General features: G+C 38.5%; 1 protein-coding gene across 2 annotated transcripts in view; it reads right to left on the reverse strand.

The window, feature by feature from the left end:
* FAM120C (family with sequence similarity 120 member C) overlaps positions 1–24,637 on the reverse strand; it is a 97,525-nt gene that overhangs the window by 62,815 nt on the left and 10,073 nt on the right. For both annotated transcript variants that reach the window (XM_031671122.2, XM_031671126.2), the window contains exons 2-3: positions 5,033–5,279; positions 3,710–3,792 (exon numbers count right to left, since the gene is read on the reverse strand). In XM_031671122.2, coding sequence (XP_031526982.1) covers positions 3,710–3,792; positions 5,033–5,279 — 330 coding nt within the window. The remainder of the gene's footprint in view (positions 1–3,709; positions 3,793–5,032; positions 5,280–24,637) is intronic.

Raw genomic sequence — 24,637 nt, forward strand, 5'->3', positions numbered from 1 at the left:
GTGCTGGGATGGGGTAAGAAGAGTCAAATAAACAGAACAAGTAAAATGTATAGTGTGCTAACCTGGAGCTTGTCATTCTAAGTGAAGTAAGCCAGAAAGAGAAAGAAAAATGCCATATGATACCACTTATATGTGGAATGTAAAAAAAGAGATACAAATGAACTTATCTACAAAACAGAAACAGACTCACAGACATAGAGAACAAACTTATGGTTACCAGGGGGTAAAAAGGGTGGGAAGGATTAAATTGGAAATTCAAAATTTGCACCTCTTGGAACGTAATGGAAATGTTAGTTATCTTGATTGTGGTCGTGGTTTCATTGGTGTATACATCTATCAAAATTCATCAAATTGTACATCTGAAATATGTGTACTTTACTGTACAGGAATCATACTACAATATAGGTGTTTTAAAAAATAGATTTTCAGCTTTGCATGTTCAGGTATTCAATTTTATCACTGCATTCATGCTCTGTGAAAGTGAGTCACATGACCAAATTCTTGAGACCTCAATTTATAAAATGATTTATTAATCTTAATTAATGATATATCTTTCTAGTTCACTGAAATGTTTTATAATACATTTTCCAAAATATTGCTTTTATCTATAATAAAAAGAATTTGTTGTTGAAGGACCTAAAAAAATGTATAATGTGCTAGACGTAGAAAAGTGCTACGGAGAAATCTAGGCAGAGAAAGGGCCAGGTAATGCAACTGATTTGGGGGAAAGGGGCAAGTAATTTAAAATAGAGTGCCAGGAAAGTCCACACTGAGAAAAGAACATTTGAGAAAACCTATAGGAGTGAGGAAATAGCTATGTGGGAGCAAAAGGCATGCCAAGTCGAGGAAATGGTTAAGTGCAAAGGTTCTATGAGCAAAAGAGAAGGGAAGATTAAATCAGAGCTGTACAGGGGTGTGGGGTTGTGGAGAGGCAGGGGGCAGAGGGCACAGTAGGCTGTGGTAATAATGAAGAGCCACTGGAGGATTTTGAAAAGAGCAGTGATATGATCTGAGTCAGTTTTTTAAAGGATCACTCTGGCTGTGGTATTGAGAATCAATTTGGGGTGGGGGTGAGGTGGGGCACAGGGCAGGGAAGAGCACAAGCAAAAGACCAACAGTTACTAAACTGTTATAATAATCCAAGCAAGAATGGTGGCTTGACCAAGGTGATAGCGGTGAAAATGGCAAGAAGTAGATGTATTTTGAAGGAAGAACTGATCATATTAGCTGCCAGAGGAAATGTGGGGCGTGAGAGAGAAGTCAAGGATGATTCCAAGATTTTTAGGCTGAGCAACTGGAAGGATGAGGTTGCCAATAATGAAAATTAGGGATGGCTGTGGGAAGAACAGGTTTAGGGTAATGATCAGGAGTTTCTTAGTAGGCCATTAGATATTAGAGTCTGGAGTTCAAAGGGGGAGATCAAAGCTGGAGACATATATTTAGGAGTCATCAACGGACAAATGGTATTTAAAGTCATGAGTCTAGACGAAATCAATCATCCAGGCAGTGTGTGTAGACAGAAAAGAGAAAGGGACAAAGATAGAACTCTAAGACGCTCCAAAGTTAAGTAGAGAAGATATCCAGGAAGCAGCAAAGGAGACAGAAACAGCAGCCAGTGAAACAGGAAGGAAACTAGAAGAGAGTGGTGTCCTTAAAGCCAAGTAAAGAATATGTTCTGAAAAAGAAGAAGTGAGCAACTGGGTCATGTGCTGCTGACTGGTCAAGTGAGATGAAAATTGAGATCTGGTCATTGGATTTATTATCACAGTCATTGGCGAGTTTGTCTAGAGCAATTTCAGCAAAGCAGATTGAAGAGAGAACAGGGAAAAGGAATAGCAAACAGCTCCATCACAGACAGCTCTTGAGAAGAGTCTCCTCTAAGGGAATAAGTATGGAGCAGTAGCTTCGGTGGAGGGAGTGAAGTCAAAAGCAGGTTTTGTTTTACTTTTTAAGATGGGTGCATGCTTATACATCTGATGAGGAAAGAGCCAATGAAAGGAGGGAAATTGATGACGTGGAAGAAAGAGGGGAGAACTGCTGAAGTGATGCCCTTAAGTTAGCAAGAGGGGATGGATCTAGCTTAAGAGTGGAGGGGGTTGGCCTTAGACAGGGACATGGACAGGTCATCCACAGTGAACATGAGGTGGGCAGAGCATGTGGGCCCACAGATTCATGCAGGTGAGAAGATGGGAGCTGATGGAAGTTCTCTTCCCAGTGCTTCAATTTTCTTAGTGAAATAGGAAGCCAGGTCATGAGCTGAGGATGAGCAAGGAGGAGGGAGCATTAGAGGCTTGAGGAGAGGGGAAAAGGTCTGAAATGGTTGTCTAGGAGAGTGAAAGAACTGGGGAAATAATAATACCACCACCAACTTATACTACCACAAGTGTATGAGAGTATCAGTCTCACCACAGCCTTGATAGCAGTAGGTAGACTAACTTTTCGATATTTTGTAAACTGTTAGGTTAAAAACAAATCACACTGCTCATTTAATTTGTATGTCTGATCACTAGTGAGGATGAATACCTAGTCATAATATTGGCCATTGTATTTCCTCTTTTGTGACTTGTCTGCTTCTGTCCTTTGCTCATTATTTCACTTATTGGGGTATTAGTATTTTTCTTCATAGGTTTTATGGATCCTTAAGATAATAAGGGTATGAGACAATAGAAAATATGTATTTTTCTCTGCCCCCTAGTTCCTGACACAAAGCTCCTGAAACTCTTGTAATTTCCTAAGTGGTAAGAGCACTAGGAGCATCTTTTGCTCTAATGAGGTGACTCTGGGTGGGCTCTGGAATGAGGGCTGCTCACCAGAAAGATCAAGCCACAATTAGAAGCTTGGAGTCTTCCTCGACCCCCTCCCCCACTATTCTCTTGAGAAGGGAGCAGGGCTAAAAATGGAGTTAATGTTTGATCATGCCTGTGTGATGAAGCCATGATAAAATCCCCAAAGGACAGGGTTTGGAGAGCTTCCAGGTGGCAAACACATCTACATACCAGGAGGGTGATGTACCCTAACTCCATGAGGACATAGGGTCCTGTACTTGGGACTCTCCTAGACCTCATCCTCTGTATCTCTTCATCTGGCTTTTCATCTGTGTCCTTTAATAAACTGATAAACTTAAGCATTTCCCTGAGTTCTGTGAGCTGCTGTAACAAATTAATTGAATCAGAGAAGGGGGTCATTGGAACTTCTAATCTATAGCCAGTTGGTTGGTCAGAAGCACAGGTGATAACCTAGGCTTATGACTGGTGTCTGAGGTGGGCAAGGGTTAGGGGGAAGGCTTCTGGAACTGAGCCCTTAACCTGTGGGACCCGACACCATCTCCAGGTAGATAGTTTTAGAATTGAGTTCAGTTGTAGGATACCCAGCTGGTGTCACAGAAAATTGCTTGGTGTGGGGAGAACCCCCCACATGCTCAGTGACCAGAAGTATCAGAAGTGAGGTGTTCTATGTGAGTGTGGCAGTAGTGGGGGAGTAAATGAGACACAAAGGAAAGAAAGACATAAGAGGGAATAACTGGATGTTTTCCTGCACAGAAGGTGGAAAACTGAGTTTTTTCCTTTTTAAGTGTATTGATCACAGTTTATAAACTTTTTGTCTGTGAGTATCTGAAATATGTTAGGTTCAGTGAAAGATATTCTATCAAAAATTCAAAACCTGATGTCCTCTAGGCAGGGATGTATAGGCAGGAAGTGGGGTACATTACCTTAAGTGATGCAAGGGGATGTTCTGGTCCCAAGAGGCTCCAGTGAAAAGCAGCCAGGTCCTCATCTGGGAGAATGTGATTACCTATAAAGTATATTGGTCATTTATTGATGTTACAAATGTTTTCTTAGAACTCCCAGGCCATGAAAGGACTTCTGGGAGAGAAAATGATCAAATAATTCACATAGGTCTATGTTCTTAATGAAATAACTACAGTAGCTATGTGTTGATTACCTACCATGTATCACATGCATTATATGTACAGTCTTTATAATAACTGTGTATGCTAATGTCATTATCCCCATTTTACAGATAAGGAAACTGAGGTTTGAACAAGTTTGGTGACTTTGCCCAAGGGGGTACGTCTAATGAGTGCCCACACTAGGATAAGAAACTAGAACTGTTGGATGCCAAAGCCCATATTTTCTATCACCTACTCATGCTGCCTTTTATAGTAACAGCCACCAATTACTGACTGCCTACTAAGTGTTGGGCATTTTACATATCTTATTTCACTTAACCTTATCAATAACATCATGAGGTATTATTATTCCATTTCAGATGACGAAATGGAAACCAGAGGGGTCTAACTTCAGTAATTTGCTCAAGGCCTAATTCCAAAACTTGTGCTGACTCCACTAGGTTATTCAAGCTCAGTTCCTTTGGGATTACAAGCAGAGGTCACAACTCAAGATATTAAACTTCATGCGGTCAGTACTTAGAAAACCAACCTGAAACATAATCAACACTCTGCAACTTACTTTGAAATACATCTTTAAAGGAAAGACTGATAGATGGATAGAATGGATAGATACATGATAAATCAAGTATAGTAAAATGTTAATGGCAGAATACAGGTGGTAGATATAGGATTTTCACACAAAATTCTTTCAATTTTGTTGTACGTTTGGGAATTTTCATACTAAAATGTTAGCACAACATAAACAAGAAGAAAACCATAAAGAAAAATTTGTGTTCTTGACCTAAATTTAAACACTGGAGTAGAAGTGCTAATGCTGAGTGGGAAACCAAAGTTGTCTAGGGCTAAGATGGTACTCTGCATAAAATAGTTATCACAACTAACAAAAGAAAAAGGGTTTTAAGAATCAAAATAATGCTCTGGAATATCCTGTATTAATTCATAAGGCAAACATGCTGAGTCTCTAGTAAGAAGCCCAGAAGCACAGTGTTTGGCACGTGGACTTTCAGAAGCTAAATTCAATCATGATAGGCTAAATTGCTCTGGTCTACATCCCTTAACACTGGAGGAGGAAACTTTCCTCCAAAAGGCTGATCACAGAAGCCTGTTCTTTGGACCACCTACCTAGCAGTGCAGCAAATATGGGAAAATTCATCCGCTTCAGGCCCAGCTGCTTGGCTACCTCCTGCATCAGGAACTGGTTGGTAGTAAGGTTCTTCCCATTCCAGCTAAGCTTCAGAGCATGGGAACTATAGTAAGAGGGAATATTGTAGAGAGCATACTCGGAATCATGGGCAAGAAGACCGTGGAAGCCATTTTCCCTGAAAAAAGCCACCACTTCCAAATGGTGGTCTTCAAGGCTCTGAAAGACCTAGGAGAGAAGAAGAGAAGACATCATGCAACAGAAGCTGATCTGTATTTGGTTAGAAGTCAGGAAAGTTAGTAATTGAATTTTATAGTTTGTTGAAATTTAAGACTATGATGAGGGTTGGGGAGAGAGTATAGCTCAATGGTAGAGTGAGTGCTTAGCATGCACAGGGTCCTGGGTTCAATCCCCAGCACTGTCAAAAAATAAGCAAATATAAACCTAATTGCCTCCTCCCCCCAAAAAAATTCAAAATAAGATTACGATGAGAGTGAACAAAATACTCTTCCAAAAAAAAGCCTCTCCCAGACTAGAACTTGATTATTACTGTAAACACAGGCAGCATTATCCATGTGTTCATTCAAATGCCCAGTTTTTTTTCTGACTCCTCGCATAAAACTATAATCTGTAATCTGAGGCTCTTTAGAAGAATACTGAAATTAATGTGGTATATACTATTTAAGTTTTTACTTTAAACAATAACAGAAGAGACCTTTGTCAGAAAGATAAGGCTATTATATATTGCTCAGCACCTTCTAAACACTGCGTGTACTTTACATATATTATCTCATCATCAGAACAACCATGGGCAAGGTAAATATGGATGAAAAAACAAGTGGAAACAGACATAGAAATGTTAAATAATACACAGCTAGAATCTGAGTCTAAGTTCATCTGACTCTTTTTTTAAAAATCCCTGCTTTCTTTCTTAGGAGCACCTTAAACCGCAGGGCACCCAAATCAGGCATTTCCAACAATTAGACGTCAGAAGTATCACCCCATTTTAGAAATGGGAAAACTAAGGCTGTGAGAGGTTGGCTATCCCCAAAGTTGCATAATGAGTGAGTATATACAGGATTCAAACCAGGTTGAGCTGACTCCAGAATGCACAATTTCCATTGTATGAGGTTTCTTCCTGGAGAGCAGTATTCTTAATGTAACAGAGGCCGACTGTTAAGTCCCCTTCCTATGCATGCCGCTCCTGCCTTATATAATGCATACTGAAATGATCTGCACTCTGGGTCTACTACACTAAATTCCTTGACTGCAGAGGCTTTATTTACAACCTCTGTATTCCTGGCTCCCACATAAGACCTGGGGCATGGTAGTATGAATAATAAATACTAACAGATACAGAACATGTACCATATGCTAAGCAATGCTCCAATTGCTTTATATTCATTAACTCATTTAATACTCAAAACAATCTCATGAGGACATAGCTGCTATTATTATCCCTGTTTTACATTATATTCCTAAGGTCACATGGCTATAAGGAGCAAAGCCTGCATTGTAGCTCTAGATCCTGTAGACCCTGAAAATTTCGTTGAACTCAACTGACCTTTTAATTTTTTTTCATTTAAGTTGTAAAGGAATGGTAATTTTCTGGAGTCTGACAGGAGCTTCAATGCATTAAGCTTTTGCTAAGCTACAGAAAGAGAGTCCAACCATAGTAGATAGTCATGTCACACATTAAGTCACACAAGGGGAGGCACACTGGCAAGCAGATAGCAAAACAGTCAGTATTTGTTTGATATCCAGACAAAAGAAGCAAAAATCCTTACTTTGCACCACAACATATTTATGCCTAGAGTTATGATTAACTCGAGGTGGGTCAGGGTAGGAGTACAGTTTTATGCTGTCCCCTGGCGATAGCTGCTTCCAGCATATACCCCTCATACCAATCACTAATTGAGCATCCACCTACCTTGTACCAGGCATAGTGCAGAGTGTGACGCACTCTCTCTCAGCATCACAACCTGACCATGTAGGCATTATAAGCCCCATTTTATGGATGAATAAATTGAGCCTCAAAGAAGCAATGTGCCATGCTCAGGGCCACCCACAGAGCTGGGAAATGGGAACCTAGGTCAGACTGACATGACAGTCCAGGATGCTTTTTCTACAACAACATATTACCTTTAGCTGGTCTGAAGCTGATTATGCCACCATCCAAATTATTTCAACTCCAGAGAGCCAAGGTCTAGTGACTTTTAAGAAACCTGGTGGCTCTCATAACACTAGGAATGTAAATCACAACCACCTGGAAAGCATTTTCAAAATGTACAAATCTGTGCCTCACCTCAGACCTGCTGAAACAATTTCCCGAGTATAATCCAAATGCCTATACTCCAAAATAGCTTTCTGGTAGGTTCCGATGCACATTCCCAATTAAAAACCATTGAACTAATCCAACTACTCAGTTTAAAAAGATTTCACTTTATTGAAATTTAACTGACATATAGAATTGTAAGATATTTGAACTGATAAAGAACTGTAAGTGCACATCATGGTGATCTGATACACATATACCCAATCACTCATTTTCTGCTTAGGCAACTAAGGCCCAGAAAGAATAAATCATTACCTAGCTAATTTGCAGCAGAACCAGGATTAGAACAAGAGTCTCATGATTCCAGGTATAAAAATTCTTTCACTACATATTCTGCAATAAGTAATAGAAAACAATAAAATAAGAACTTCACGAATCTCTCTCATAATTCTCCAACCAGGCTAGTTTCCTAACTACCCTTCTCCAAGATTACTCCTGTTTCCTTCTCTTTGCTCACTTGGTTCCCTGCTTAGAATGCCTTAACTGCTTCTCTTTCTTGGTGTTTCAAATACTTTCCATAGGCCTACCTTCTCTTACATAAATTCTTTGATTATTTCCCTCCTCTTAACTCTGACAGCACTGAGACACGTGACACAGTTATGAAACTAGCTTGACAATACCATCGTCTCTAAGTTTTAAGATCATCAATTATTTCTTACTCTTGTGTGTATCCTCCATGGTCCTGACCAGCACTAGAAAGGACACAGAGCTGGAGTCGACAGAAAAGCAAAGAAAGGCTTACAGAGGTTGTTAAAAAGAAAAGCCGCCCTGGCAAATGAAAGGGCACCATCATCTCAGTATTTGACTTGTATTTGACATACCAAAGTCACCAGGAAAAGCCTGCTGGGACTGCAGGTTACCCACTACAGCTCAAGCAGCAAAGTAATGTTAAGTATCAATTGAGTACCTACTCTGTATCAGGCACTGTTCCAAGCACACTGTGTTTCACTAATCTTGCAAGAACATCATGAGGCATTATTATCTCCCTTTTACAGATGAGGGAGCAATGAGACCCAGAGGTTGGAGAACTTTGCCAAAGTCACACAGCTAAAAACTGAAGCTGGATATTAAGCACATGAAAAGATGCTCAACATTCCCTAGTTATTAGAGAAATGCCAATCAAGAAACCACAATAGAAAATCAATTGACACATACTAGGATGGCTGTAATTTTTAAAATGTAAAATAACGAGTGCTGGTGAGGGTGTGGAGAAACTGGAGTCCTCCATACATTGCTCGTGGGAATGTAAGATGGTGCAGCCACTTTGGAAAGCAGTCTGGGAGGCCCTCAGATGGTTAATGTAGAGCTATCATATGATCCAGAAATTCTACATATAGGTATATAACAAACAGAATTGAAAACATATGTTCACACAAAAACTTATACATGAATGTTCACAGCAGCATTATTCATAACAGTCAAAGTGGAAACAACCCAAATGTCCATCAACTAATCAATAAACAAAATATGGTATTTCCAAACAAAGGAATATTATTATGCCATAAAAAGGAATGAAGTACTGATTCATGCTAATACATGAATGAATCTTGAAAAAATTATATGTATTGTCCAGAATAGGAAAGCACACAGAGATGGAAAAAATAGATTACTGGCTGCCAGGGACTGGGGGAAAGGGAAAATGGAGACTCACTGACAGCAGGTACTAACGTGTCCTTTGGGGGTGATAAGTGTTCTGGAATTTGATAGTGGTAACAGTTGCACAACTTTGTGACTAAACTAAATACCACTGAATTACACATTTTAAAACAGTTAATTTTGTGGTATGTGAATTTTATCTCAATTAAAAAAAATTCAGCTCTGCCTACAAAGCTCCCTCTCACTTTTAAAAGTTTTGATTATGGTGGGGGGAGGGTAATAGCTCAGTGGTAGAGCACATGATTAGCACACATGAGGTCCTGGGTTCAATCCTCAGTACCTCCATTTGAAAAAAAAGTTTTGAGTACATAAAATTGTAAACATACATAGGTAAAGAGAATAGCATAATGAATCCCCATGATATCATTATCTACTTTCAAATATCAATGTTAAGTCATTCTTATTCCTCTACCTTGCCCCTTTTTCTCTCTGGCATTTTTTCCCCCTCTGGCATTTATAATATGTTTTTGTTGTGTGTGTGGTAAAACCTCACATACCATAAAATTTACCATCTTAACCATTTTTAAGTGTACATACCAGTTCAGTAGTTTTAAGTATACTCACATTGTCCTGAGACAGATCTCCAGAACTTTTTTAATCTTGCAAATCTGAAACTTTATACCCATTAAACAACTCCCCATTTCCCCCTCCCTTAGCCCTTGGCAGCTACCATTCTACTTTCTGTTTCTATGAATTTGACTACTTTGGATAGCTCATATAAGTGGAATTATGCAGCATTTGTCTTTTTGTGACAAGCTTATTTTACTTAACATAATGTCCTCAAGATTCATCCATGTTGTAGCATGTGACAGGATTTCCTTCCTTTTTAAGGCTGGACAATATTCTATTGTATGTATATACCTATCTTCTTTATCTATTTATCTGTCAATGGACATTTGGGTTGCTTCCACTTCTTAGCTATTGTGAATAGTGCTACTATGAACATGGGTGAGCAAATATCCCTTGGAGAGCCTGCTTTCAGTTATTTTGGGTAAATTCCCAGAAGTAGAATTGCTAGATCTAGGGGGGAAGGTATAGCTCTGTGGTAGAGCGCATGCCTCGCATGCACAAGGTTGTGGGTTCAAACCCCAGTACCTCCACCAAAAAGTAATAAATTAATAGATAAACCCAATCACCTGCCCCCCCAAAAATAAAATTTAAAAAATTAAGAATTGCTAGATCATATGGTAATCCTATTTTTAATTTTTAAAGGAAGCTCTATATTGTTTTCCATAGTGGCCACATCATTTTATATTCCCATCAACAGGGCACAAGTGCTCCAATTTCTCCACAACCACACCAACACTTGCTTTTTTCTTTCTTTCTTCTTTTTTTTTTAATAGTAGCCATCCTAATGAGTGTGAAGTAATACTTCATTGTGGTTTTGACTTGCATTTCTCTGATGATTAGTGATGTTGATCATCTTTTCATATGATTGTTGGTCACTTGGGGCATACTTTAAAGCAAATTTCAGATATCAAATCACCTATAAATACTTCATTATTTATCTGTAACAGACAAAGACTTAAAAAATAACTAACATAATACTATTATTTCACCCAATAAAATTAGTAGTTTTTTAATAATATCCAGTCTCTAATCGATTTTTCATGATCGCCTCAAAAACACCTTTGGATAGTTGGTTTGTTCAAGTCAGGATCCAAATAGGGTCAACATGCTGCATCTGGTTGATACGGCTCCTAAGTATCTTAAATTTGTAGCAGTTGTCCTTCCTTCTATTTAAATACCATTTATTTGTTGGAAAAAAATCCTCATTTTTTAAACTACAAAGGTAACATAGATTATTCAACAAATGATACTGGGATAATTGGACATTTATTTGCAAAACAATACAATGGATCTATTCCCTTACACTTTAACTGAGATGACCATAAAAATAATAAAAGACATTGCAGGGGAATTTTTTAAAAATAATTTCAGAGTCAGGAAAATTTACATACAAGAGAAAACCCAGTAACAGTAAAGAGAAAGATCAATCTTCTTGACTACATAAAACAAAACATTTCTGCTTGGAAAAAGCCAATGTAAGTAAACTCAAAAGACAAATGACAAACTGCAAAACAAAAAATTGGAAGTCATAGTGCAGAGGGCTCATTTCTGTAGCACAGAAGAAAAAAAAAAAGCCTAACAACTGAAGAGAACATTTCACAAAAACAGGAAACACAAATAGATTTTAAGCATATAGAAAGGTAATCATACTCACTTGTGATAAGTGAAAATTAAAACAATACTGAAACATGGTATTTTGCCTATAGGATTAGCAATTATTGTATTGGTGAGGGAAACATGAACTCGGAGATATTAAGTTAGGGGTATAAATGGTATAATCTCTAGGGAGAGCAATTTTACAAGATCTTTCTAAGTTACAAATGCACAGACCTTCTGACCCTGAAATTCTGGTTTTAGGGATTTACCTTTTAGATATGTAAAGCAGTTGGAACAAGAAAGCAAGTGTTTAAGTATAAGCAATGGCACTGCAATTGTACAAAGTGTTCACTACAGCATTATTTTTAATAGCTGAAAAGTGGAAACAATCTAACTGCCCATCAATAAGGAACTAATTATATAAATTATAACATATGCATGCAATGGAATAGGGTGGAAATGTGAAGAATAAGTTCAAAATTCTATGTACTCATGTGGAAAAATCAACATGATATATTAAATGATAGTAGCAAAGTATAGAACATTATATAAAAGTATACTATCATTTTTTTTAAAAAAGATGTATTTGTGATTTCCAGTCAAGATGGCGGAGTAGTAGGAACTCACGAACTCACCTTTCCTCACAACTACAAAAAAACCACACTCAATTTCTGAACAGCCATCAAGAAAAAAGACTGGAACCTAGCAAAAAAGATCTGCTTCAACTGGAAACATTGAGACAGAACCACAACAGGAAGGTAGGAAGGGTGCACTCACAATATAGTTGGGCCCCAAATCCCCCAGATGGGCAACCCACAAGCTGAAGAACAACTAAGTCACAGAGGCGCTCCCACAAGCGTGAGAGTTCTGAGCCCCACGTCAGGCTCCCCAGACCAGGGTTCTGACAGTGGGAGGAGGAGACCCCAGGACATCTGGTTTTGAGGGCCAGTGGGGCTTAACTTCAGGAGACCCACAGGACTGGGAGAGACAGAGACTTGACTTTCTTGAGAGGCGTACACGAAAAACTCATGTGCACCAGGTCCAGGGGCAGAGGCAGTGATTGCATAGGAACCTGGGCCAGACCTGCCTGCTGGTTTTTGAAGGTCGCCTGGGGAGTTAGGGGACTGCTGCAGCTCACCCAGGGAACATAGAAGCTGGTGGTGGACATTCTGGGCGTGTTCATCTACATGAGCTTCCCTGGAAGCTGACATCTTGATTGGATCATTAGCACCAAGACCCAGCCCCGCCCAACAGCCTGTAGGCTTAAGGGCTGGCAACCCTCAGGCTAAACAACATACTGGGTGGAAATACAGCCTTACCCATCAGCAGACTTTCTAAGCAAACGCCTCTAGGCAGGGCCATACCACCAGAGTTCCAGGCCAAGCTTCACCCAGTAGTGGGCAGATAACGAACCCTCCTGCCAGGAAACCTACATAAGCCTCAAGTCCACCCTCATCCACCAGGGAGCAGATACCAGAAATAAGAAAACAATAGTCCCAAGCCTATGGAAGGAATCCACAAACACAGGCCAGACTCTACATTGGGACCAGGTAGACCCTGCCCCTTGGGTGACAAGAGAGGAATGTACTGCTGGGACACACAGGACGTCTCCCACAGAGGGCCACCTCTCCAAGGTCTAGAATCATAACTAGCCCATCTAAAAACACAAAGAGAAAGACAGACAAAATGAGGTGGCAAAGGAATATCCTCCAAGACAAGGCACAAGTTAAAACCACAGAAGAAGAAATAAGTGATGAGGAGGTAGGCAATTTATCCAAGAAAGAGTTCAGAATGATGATGGTAAAGGTGTTCAGAGAGCTCAAGGGAAGTATAGATGCACAAAGTGAAGTTTTTAGCAAAGAGCTGGAAAATATAAAGAATACACAGAGATGAAGAATAAAATTACTGAAATGAGTAACACACTAGAAGGAGCGAAAGATAAACTAAAAAAGGCAGAAGAACGGATTAGTGAGCTAGAGGACAGAATAGTGGAAATCACTATTGCAGAACAAAAAAAAGAAAAAAGAACGAAAACAAATAAGGATAATTTAAGAGAACTCTGGGACAATATGAAGCCCACAAATATTCACATTATAGGTGTCCCAGAAAATGAAGAAAGGGAGAAAGGACCTGAGAAGATTCTTGAAGAGATAATAACTGAAAACTTCCCTAACTTGGGAAAGGAAACACTCACCCAAGTCCAGGAAGCTCAGAGAGTCCCACACAGGATCAACCCAAAGAGGAATACACCAAGGCACATACTAATCAAATTCAGAAAATTAAGGATAAGGACAGAATATTGAAATCAACATGACAAAAGGAACAAATAACATACAAGGGAACTCCCATAAGGTTATCAGCTGATTTTTCAGCAGAAACCCTTCAGGCCAGAAGGGAGTGGAATGATATATTTAAAGTGCTGAAAGGGAAAACTTACAGCCAAGAATACTCTATCCAGCAAGACTCTCATTTAGACTTGATTGAGAAATCAAAAGCTTCACAGATAAACAAAAGCTAAAATAATTCAGCACCTCCAAACCAGCTTTACAAGGAATATTAAAGGAACTTCTCTAGCTCAAAGCACAAGAAAAGAGAACAAAAAGAAGAAAAAGAAAAAAAAGGCCTACAAAAACAAACTCAAAACAATTAACAAAATGGCAGTAAGAACACACTTATCAATAGTTACCTTAAATGTAAATGGATTAAATGCTTCCACCAAAACACACAGGCTGGCTGAACAGATATAAAAACAAGACCCATATATATGCTGTCTACAGGAGACCCACTTCAGAGCTAGAGACACATGCAGGTTGAAAGTAAGGGGATGGCAAAAGACATTCCATGCAAACAGATACCAGAAGAAAGCTGGAGTAGCAATATTTATATCAAACAAAATAGATATTAAAATAAAGACTGCTACAAGAAACAAAGAAGGGCACTACATAATGCTTAAGGGATCAAAGAAGAGGATATAACAATGGTAGGGTCAAGATGGTAGAGTGGTAGGACCAGGAGCTCGCCTCTCCTTGTGACTACAATGAAACCACAACTGAATGCTAAACAACCATCAAAAAAAGACTAGAACCTAGCAAAAAAGATCTTCTGCAACTGAAAACATAAAGGGGAAACCATTGCAGGATGGTAGGAGGGGCGTGCTCGTGATATAATTGGGCCACATACCCCCTGGGTGGGCGACCCACAAGCTGAAGATCTGCTAAGTCGCAGAGGCCCTCCCACAGGAGTGAGAGCTCTAAGTTCCATATCAGGCTCCCCAGCTCCATCCCCGCATTGGGAAGAGAAGGAAACCCCAGGATATCTGGTTTTGAAGGCCAGTGGGGCTTAGCTCCAGGAGGCCCACAGGACTAGGGTAAACAGAGGCTTCATTCTCTTGGGATCAACTCATGGAATCTTGCATGCACTGGGTCCAGTGGCAAAGGAACCTGGCCAGACCTGCCTGCTGGTTTTGGAAGGTCTCCTGGGGACGTAGGGGATGGCTGTGGCTCACCCAGGGGACCTAAAAGCTGGTGGCAGACATTCCAGGAATGTTCATCTACATGAGATTTCCTGGAGGTTCACATATTGATTGGATCATTAACACCAAGACCTAGCTCCACCAAGCAGCTTGTAGGGAAGCCTCAGGCCGAATAATACACAGGGTGGGAACACAGCCACACCCATCATCAGACTTCCTAAGCCACAAAGGCCTCTAGACACAGCCCTAACCACCAGAGGTCCAGGACCGAGCTTCACCCAGCAGTGGGCAGGCACTGACTGCTCCTACCAGAAAGCCTGCATAAGCCTCTAGCCAGCCTCAAGCACCAGGGGCAGATACTAGAAATAAGAAAACAACAACCCAAAGCCTGTGGAAGTAATTCACAAACACAAAGAAAGATAGACAATACAAGGTGGCAAAGGAATATCTTCCAGGCCAAGACACAAGATAAAATAACAGAAGAAGAAATTAATGATGAGGAGATAGGTAATTTATCTGAGAAAGAGTTTAAAGTAATGATGGACAAGATATTCAGAGAACTCAAGAGGAATATAGATGCACAGAGTGAAGTTTTTAGAAAAGAGTTGGAAAATACAAAGAATATCCAAACAGTGTTTAAGAACAAAATCACTGAAATTAACAATACACTAGAAGGAACCAAGAACAGACTAAATGAGGTAGAAAAACAGATCAGTGAGCTAGAAGACAGGTTAGTGGAAATCACTACCTCAGAAGAGAAAAAAGAGAAAAGAATAAAAAGGAATGAAGATAGTTTAAGAGAACTCTGTGACAACATGAAGCACTCTAATATTCGCATTATAGGGGTCCCAGAAAAAGGAGAGACAGAGAAAGGACCTGAGAAAATTTTTGGAGAGATCATAACTGAAAACTTCCCCAACCTGGGAAAGGAAACAGTCACCCAAGTCCTGGAAATGCATAGAGTACCACACAGAAAATCAATAAGGAAATACAGGCCCTAAGTAACACATTAGACCAAGAGACCTAATTGAGATCTATAGAGCATTCCACCCCAAAACAACAGAATACACACTCTTCTTAGGTGTACACGGAACATTCTCCAGAATCGACCACATGCTGGCCCACAAAGCTAGCCTCAGCAAATTTAAGAAAATTGAAATCATATCAAGCATCTTTTCAGACCACAATGCTATTAGGTTAGAAATCAACTACAAGAAAAAAACTGCAAAAACTGCAAACACGTAGAGGCTAAACAATATGCTACTACACAGCCAGTGGATCACGGAAGAAATCAAAGAGGAAACCAAAAAACACTTTGAGACAAGTGAAAATGAAAACACAACAATCCAAAACCTCTGGGATGCAGCAAAAGCAGTTCTCAGAGGGAAGTTTATAGCGACACAAACCTATCTCAGAAAACAACAAAAATCTAAAGTGAACAACCTAACCTATACCTAAAGCAGCTGGAGAAATAAGAACAAACAAACCCCAAAGTTAGTAGAAGAAAAGAAATCATAAAGATTAGAGTAGAAATAAATGAAATACAGACCAAAAAAACAATAGAAAAGATCAATGAAACTAAAAGCTGGTTCTTTGAAAAGATGAACAAAATGGATAAGCTTTTAGTCAAACTCATCAAGAAAAGGAGAGGGCCCAAATTAACAAAATCAGAAATGAAAAAGGAGAAGTTACAACTGACACCACAGATTTACAAGGAATCATAAGAGGATACTATGAGCAACTCTATGCCAACAAAAATGAGAATGCAGAAGAAACAGGCAATTTCTTAGAAAGGTACAACCTGCCAAGACTAAAGCAGGAAGAAATAGACAATAGGAATAGACCAATTACCAGTACTGAAATAGAATCAGTAGTTAAAAACCTCCCAACAAACAAAAGTCCAGGACCAAATATCTTCACAGGTAAATTCTACCAAACATTTTGAGAAGAGTTAACACTTATCCTTCTGAAACTACTCAAAAAAAAAATCGCAGAGGAAGGAACACTTTCAAACTCATTCTATGAGGCCATAATCACCCTGATGCCAAAACCAGACAAGAATATCACAAAAAAAGAAAATTACAGGCTAATATCACTTATGAATATAGATGCAAAAATCCTCAACAAGATATTAGCAAATCAACTCCAACAATGCATTAAAAGGATCATACACCATGATCAAGTCGGATTTATCCCAGGGATGAAGGGATTTTTCAATATAAGCAAATCAATGTGATACACCACATTAACAAATTGAAGAATAAAAACCATATGATACTCTCAATAGATGCAGAAAAAGCTTTTGATAAAATTCTACACCCATTTATGATCAAAACGCTCCAGAAAGTGGGCATAGACGAAACATACCTCAACATAATAAAGGCCATATATGATAAACTTGCAGCTAATATCATAGTTAATGGGGAAAATCTGAAAGCATTCCCTGTAAGATCAGGAACAAGACAAGAATGCCCACTTTCACCACTTTTATTCAACATAGGTTTGGAAGTCTTAGCCATAGCAATCAGAGAAGAAAAAGAAATAAAAGGAATCCAAATTGGAAACAAAGAAGTAAAACTGTCACTGTTTGCAGATGACATGATGCTATACATAGAAAACCCTAAAGAAGCGACCAGAAAACTACTAGAACTCATCACTGAATATGGTAAAGTTGCAGGATACAAAATTAATATACAGAAATTAGCTGCATTTCTATACACTAACAATGAAATAGCAGAAAGGGAAATTAAGGAAACAATACCATTTACCATCATGCCAAAAAGAATAAAATATCTAGGAATAAACTTACCTAAGGGGCAAAAGACCTGTAGGCAAAAAACTATACCACACTGATGAAGGAAATTGAAGACGACATAAACAAATGGAAAAATATACTGCATTCTTGGATTGGAAGAATCGATACTATTAAAATGGCCATACTGCCCAAAGCAATTCACAGATTCAAAGCAGTCCCTACCAAGTTACCAAAGACATTCTTCACAGAGCTGGAACAAAAAAATGTTAAAATTTGTATGGAAACACAAAAGACCTTAAATAGCCAAAACAATCTTGAAAAAGAAAAATGGAGCTGGCAGGATCATGATCCTTGGCTTCAGACTATAATACAAAGCTATAATAATCAAAACAGTATGGTACTGGCACAAAAACAGACACATAGATCAATGGAAAAGGATAGAAAGTCCAGAAGTAAACCCACTCACTTATGGTCAATTAATCTATGACAAAGGAGACAAGAATATACAATGGAGAAAAGACAGTCTCTTCAATAAGTTGTGCTGGGAAAACTGGACAGCTACCTGTAAAAGACTGAAATTAGAACATTCTCTAACACCATGTACAAAAATAAACTCAAAATGGATTAAAGACCTAAATGTAAGTCCAGTTACTATAAAACTCCTAGAGGAAAACATAGGCAGAATACTCTTGGACATAAATCACAGCAATATATTTTTTTGAACCAGCTCCTGGAGCACTGGACATAAAAGCAAAAATAAATAAATGGGATCTAATTAAACTTGAAAGCTTTTGCACAGCTAAGGATACCATCAACAAAATGAAACGACAACCTACAGAATGGGAGAAAATATTTGCAAGTGATGTGACTGACAAGGGACTCATTTCCAAAATATACAAACAGCTCATACACCTTAATATCAAAGAAACAAGCAACCCAATACAAAAGTGGGCAGAAGAGCTAAACAAGCAATTCTCCAATGAAGACATACAAATGGCCAATAGGCACATGAAAAAATGCTCAGCATCGCTAATTGTCAGAGAAATGCAGATCAAAACTACAATGAGATATCACCTCACACCAGCCAGAATGGCCATCATTGAAAAGTCTATAAGTGATAGATACTGGAGAGGCTGTGGAGAAAAGGGAACCCTTCTAACACTGTTGGTGGGAATGCAGTTTGGTGCAGCCATTACAGAAAACAGTATGGAAGTTCCTTAAAAAACTGAAAATAGACTTACCATGTGATCCAGCAATCCCACTCCTGGGCATATATCTGGAGAAAAATAAAATTCAAAAAGACCGCATGCACCCCAATGTTCACAGCAGCACTATTTGCAATAGCCAAGACCTGGAAACAACCCAAATGTCCATCAACAGATGACTGGATAAAGAAGAATGGTACGTATATACAATGGAACACTACTCGGCCATAAAAAAAGAATAAAATAATGCCACTTGCAGCAACATGGATGGACTTGGAGATCGTCCTTCTAAGTGAAGTGGGCCAGAAAGAGAAAGAAAAATGCCATATGACATCATTTATATAAGGAATCTAAAAAATAATAACACATAATGACACAAATGAACTAATTATTATTTTGATTTCTTGAATATGTGTAAGCACATTTGACTGTCCTTTATGGTTGGATTACCATATTCTGTTGATTCTTATTTCATAGTTGGCTTTATTCCTTTGATAACTATGTAAGTTTAAAAAGCTAAAGATCTAATCTGTTCTTAGAAACAATAATTAGTACATATACGTAAACTAAAAAAGTGCAGTATACTGTATACATGTATTTACATGCAATATAATGTGTATGTGCAGTCGAACTGTAATAATTCTATCTAATAAAACTGAAAAAGGAGAAAAAGGTATATTTGTGTGTGTATAATATGTATATATATAATGTGCTTATTTGTATAGTTATATAGATTTGCTTTTATATGCATGATATCTTTGGAAGAATACACAACAAACTGATAATACTGGTTATCTCTGGGGAGAACCTAGTGGCTAAGGATAACAGTAAAAGAGATTCTTTTTTCCCATACATCCTTTAGTGCGGGGAGGGTATAGCTCAGTGGTCAAGTGTGACCTAGCGTGCATGAGGTCCTGGGTTCCATTCCCAGTATCTTCATTAAAATTAAAATAAATAAATAAACCTAATTACCTCTCGCCACCCCCAAAAAGCAACAACAGCATATATCCTTTTGTACCTTTTGAACCTTTTGAATTTTTGTACCATGAATTGCAAACTTATTTAAAAGATAAATTACTACTGAATAAAAGCAAAACATACTCCAAGTTAAAGGAAAAATCAAACAATACAGAAGGGTATACAGTGAGATTAGTCCTCTTATCTCCATTCCCTGGAGGTAACTGCCATTCTAGGGCTCTCCCTTGAAGAGTCTGATTCGTAGGTCTAAGGCTAGGCTGGGGATCTATTTTTTAAACCACTTTATTGAGATTTATTGACATACAAAAAGCTGCACATAATGTATACTACTTGATGAGTTTAGAGATAAGTAGCATCACCAGAGTCTATACTGTAAATATATCTATCACCTCCAAAAGTTTCCTCTTGCCTCTATTATTATTTCTTGTGATAAGAAGACTTAAGATCTACTTTCTTAGCAAACTTTTAAGTATACAATACAGTATTAACAGTAGGCACTATGCTGTGCAGTAGATCTCTAGGACTTGTATAACCAAGACTTTATACTCTGATCAGAATCTCTCCATTTCTCCCTCCCACCAGCTCGTGGCAACCACCATTCTGCTCTCTGCTTCTGTAAGTTTGACAATTTTAGATTCCTCATGTAAGAGTACCATGAAGTGTTTGTCCTTCTATGTCTGGCTAATTTCACTCAGTATGTCCTCCAGGTTTATCCATGTTGTCCCAAATGGCAGGATTTCCTTCCTATTCCATTGTATGTATAGACCAGATTTTCTTTATCCACTCATCCAACAAGGGACACTTAGGTTGCTTCCAAGAACCACAGGTGACTGTCACAATGAGAGTCAAGTTTAAGAAACAGTACTCTGTAGTCAGATCACATAGCATGGCAACTTATTCCTAGCAAAATACAATCTAGAATGGCTGATGGTAATTAAATCCTGACCAAGGCAAGGGAAAGGCCTTCCAGCCACAATGCCCCTCGGAATAGCTGAGCACCCTGGCTCCATTTCCATATCTATGATGACTGCTGCCCTCTGAAGCAGCATGAGCTCCTGGCCCAAACTGGTCCAGCCTAATTGTTAACCTTGCAATTTTCCAGGAGACTGAAATAATTTAGGTGAGATTAAACAACAACATATGCAAACAAAATAATCAGAAAAACAGCACAGTTGAGCTTTAAAGAAAGTGAGAGTTGAGATTCTGAACAACTGTCTATAGCTTTTAATTGCTGGCTCACTGTTCAGTCCAACAAATACGAATCGAGTGACTACTAAGTGCCAGGATGCAGACATCACAGAGTAAGACAAAGACGCTTAAAATCCATGTGAGAAGTTATAAGCATGGTACCATGGAAACACAGAGGAAAGGCATCTGAGCACTCAGTGGGGTAATGCTTTCTAGACAAAGCGACACCTATTTGTAAAACTCAAGGGAAAATAGCTCTCTGAGAAAAGTTCAATGTCTCATTTCCAATCACAGGTAGTGTAAAGCACTGGCTTTCAAACTGTGCTTCCCAAACCAGGATTTGGGTAGATGGAGAATTGGACCAAATAATAGGGCAGGTGCTCCTATTTTCTCTTCAATCTGAGCTCATATTCTCCATTTTATCTATTTTATAATTTGGCTCTTTTGGAAATATTTTACTGAAGAATACTTTTTATTAAAAACAACTAGAAGTATTTATCACTAGAAGGTAAGCTCCAAGAAAGCTGGGATTTCTTGGTCTGTTTTGTTTACTGCTGTACCTCCAGGGGATAGAATAGCCATATAAAGTAGGGAACCAATGAACCATTTCAACTTTCAAGCAATATTTACTGAGCCAGGCACTGATCCATGCCAGGCACTAATCTAGATGTGGGGATATAACAGTGAACAATGGGCTCAAATTCCTGTCCTCACGGAGCTGACATTCTAGTGATTAATATTTCATGACAGGCACTGGGCTAGGCAATTTAAGACATATCTCATTCATCTTTCTAACCCTATGAAATGGTTATCATTAATTTTCCTCCCCATTCTTTTTTTTTAAACAGAAAAATTTAAATAACTTGCCCCAAATCACACACCTAACCAGATGGCAGAACTTGGATTGAACCCAGTTAGGTCTGACTTCAAAATAGTGCTTTTTCCATCAAATAGGTTGTTTCTCAAATAAAGGCCACTGGAAAACTGAACATACACTATTTAGATCAATTCATAAAGTAATACATTAAGCACAGGGCCATAAATAACAAATATTGTGAGACTGTTCATTGCAATGATTGTATTACACCCATCTGGGTCTCTAGAACCTTGCCTGGACCATAGAGAGCTTAATCCAGAGGCAGTATCACTTTCTGATCTCTGTATTACGACTTCCTCCAGCTTGTCCCAAAGTCCATTGGGATACCAGCTGCACTCTCATATACCATGGTAAATACATCAAACTGGTGTCTGACTCAGGCAGGGCTCTGTGGTTCACCTTCTCCACCTGTTCTCAATTCCAAAGCAAAAAGAAATCAGAGATAACAAGGAAGCATCACCTTAGAAGAAAAGTCAAGGGGAGGGGTGGATTATGTATAAATCTGCTTTGGCTATAGAAATTTGGATGGTTTATACTTCAACTGCAAGGCCTATGAAGTCTATTTTGAAAGTACAGACCAAAACTACTGTTGATGCAAATGTACATCTCTACACTCTGTGGAGTTCAATAACCATTTAGAAACTAAATTGACAAAACACGAAGCTAAGGAATATTGTCAAAATGCAACAGTAAGAATAGCAGCAATCGAAAACCATAGCTAATTCAAGGCAACACTGACAAAGTGGCCTTCCCTCTCAACTATAGGAATTCTAGTTATCTACATACGCACGTTAGAGTATTTGCCATTAAATACTACAGTCAAGCCAGAGGTAGTAGAATACTGGTCCAGTGTTCAGTAAACACTATTAAGGTGCTAATTTTAATTTGTAAATACCCAATTTTAGTACCTTTAATTGTTCTTAGGCTGCCAGGAGCCAGCCCATATCTGTAGGTGAAACTGCCTGTCACATTCTAAGAACAAAGGAAAAACTTAGATTTAATTTAATCTGCTGTGGCTCATTTGGGGCCTGGAGGCTCTACTTTGAGAATAACTTTCGTTAACAGTGGATACAGCAGGAACGTCAGCATTCAGGGAACCTACACTCAAATTCAAAGCGGTAGAGCAAATCACGGGGAAGTCACTTAGCTTCTCCATCTATAAAATGAATATTTTGCTATATTCCTACCTAACTGTAAGATTTACAAATTATTATATAAAATGCCTAGCACACAGGCTCTGAAAAAGTGGTTGTGAAATAAAGCATAGACTGTTTATTCTGCAGAGATGAAGTCTACAGTATGAACTGCTTTCTACAGGTCCTCAGAAATCATTTGAAACAAGTAGATTTCAAAATAGGCACTTGATCTGCCCAACGCAAATCTTCATGACAGAAAAATCAGAAGGCCTGATCAAAGGTATTCTTAGGAATAAGAGGAGAACAAGAGTCCAAGGTAGCTTTTGGGTTACCTTAGAAAGGAAGCCAGGAACTGCAGAGAGGACAGTGATGGTAAGAAATTTCTGAGTCCTTGAATCAGGGGCTGAAAATGCTTACAGGGTCTGGGCGGCTAACATAAATGAATGAAAGGGGTGAGTTAAGAAAATCAACTGCAGTAATTTTTTTTCCTCTAAACTATGCTGTGGGTGGTTAACAATATAAACATGCAAAATACCGGAGTTTACATTTTAAGTTCAAAATTAAAAACACAAGTTAAAAATTGAAAAAATTGAATTACATTTTTGTGTCTGTGATTTCTTCTCTGACTTGGAACAGGAGATCTGATGCCTTTCTTATGCACCACGAGGTCAATGTTAGGTCATATTTCTGTGTTACAATGTGCAAGAAAGAATTTAGCCTTAAATCCTTATAATGATTAATTTTATCTTATTTCATAATGGAAAACATCTGTTTAGAAATGTAGACATTTCCAAACACAGACAGACGTTCTGCACAATGTTTTTTATATTTAGGGTTACTACTCCCGAGATATTCGCAGGATTTTGCTATTTCAATGACATCATGCTTCATTTTCAGTACCATGGCACAGTAATTCACTATCTCCACTCTAGCTATTCTTTCACACCATGAACATTAATTGAGAAAAATTAACTGAACTATATATTTGTTCATTTTCATAAAGTATGTCAGAGAGTCTTTTCTGGAATTTGATAGACAACTCTACAATTTGGGGAACGTAATTCAGGCCATCACAGTCATTTCTTGGAAACTAATTTCAGCAAAGGAAATTCAACCAGTTTATCTCCTGTCAAATGAGTTCCCCAAAGCCAGAATTTTGCTAGGAATGAGCAAATACAACCATACAGTTGTGAAGGTATTTCTGAACAACACTGCTTTTCTTCAAAGTGTCTAAATGAGTTGTAATGTCAGCCAAACAGGTCAAATATTTAATTTCAGTCTTTGCTGGTGTGCTGAATGCCTTTTGGATGCCAAATAAGTCATTTTTTCCCCAGTATATTCAGTACCATTCCTCATCTAGGTCAATTAATCTCCATAATAGGTCAGATCTCCATGACATTAACCTAATAATTTACCAAGCAAAGTATTCAATCTATGTTTGGAGCAAACCAGTGTTAATTACTAGTTCTTGGCATGATTCATTTTGAACATTTGTGCACAAAAGTGGAATTCTAATGAGTGATACAATGAATAGCTCCAAGTTTAAGTCCTTGTAAAGTGTTTCAGATTCAAACTGAAATTTCCTAAGTCCAACAGTAATACTATTGCAGAAGCACCATCTGTAGTCATAGTCACTAATTTTCACCAATCTATACTAAAAATTTCAAGACTTTTCTCAGCACACAAAATCCAAGTATTTCTGAATGTACCTGTCACAGGTAAGTCCAAAAGAATTAGACTGCATCAAAATTCTTAATGCATGAATTATATATCTAGGTGCAGAGGATCTCAAACTTTAGGGTGTATCATAATCAGCTG

This window comes from Vicugna pacos, chromosome X (genome assembly GCF_048564905.1).
Source record: "Vicugna pacos chromosome X, VicPac4, whole genome shotgun sequence".
Lineage (NCBI taxonomy): Eukaryota > Metazoa > Chordata > Mammalia > Artiodactyla > Camelidae > Vicugna > Vicugna pacos.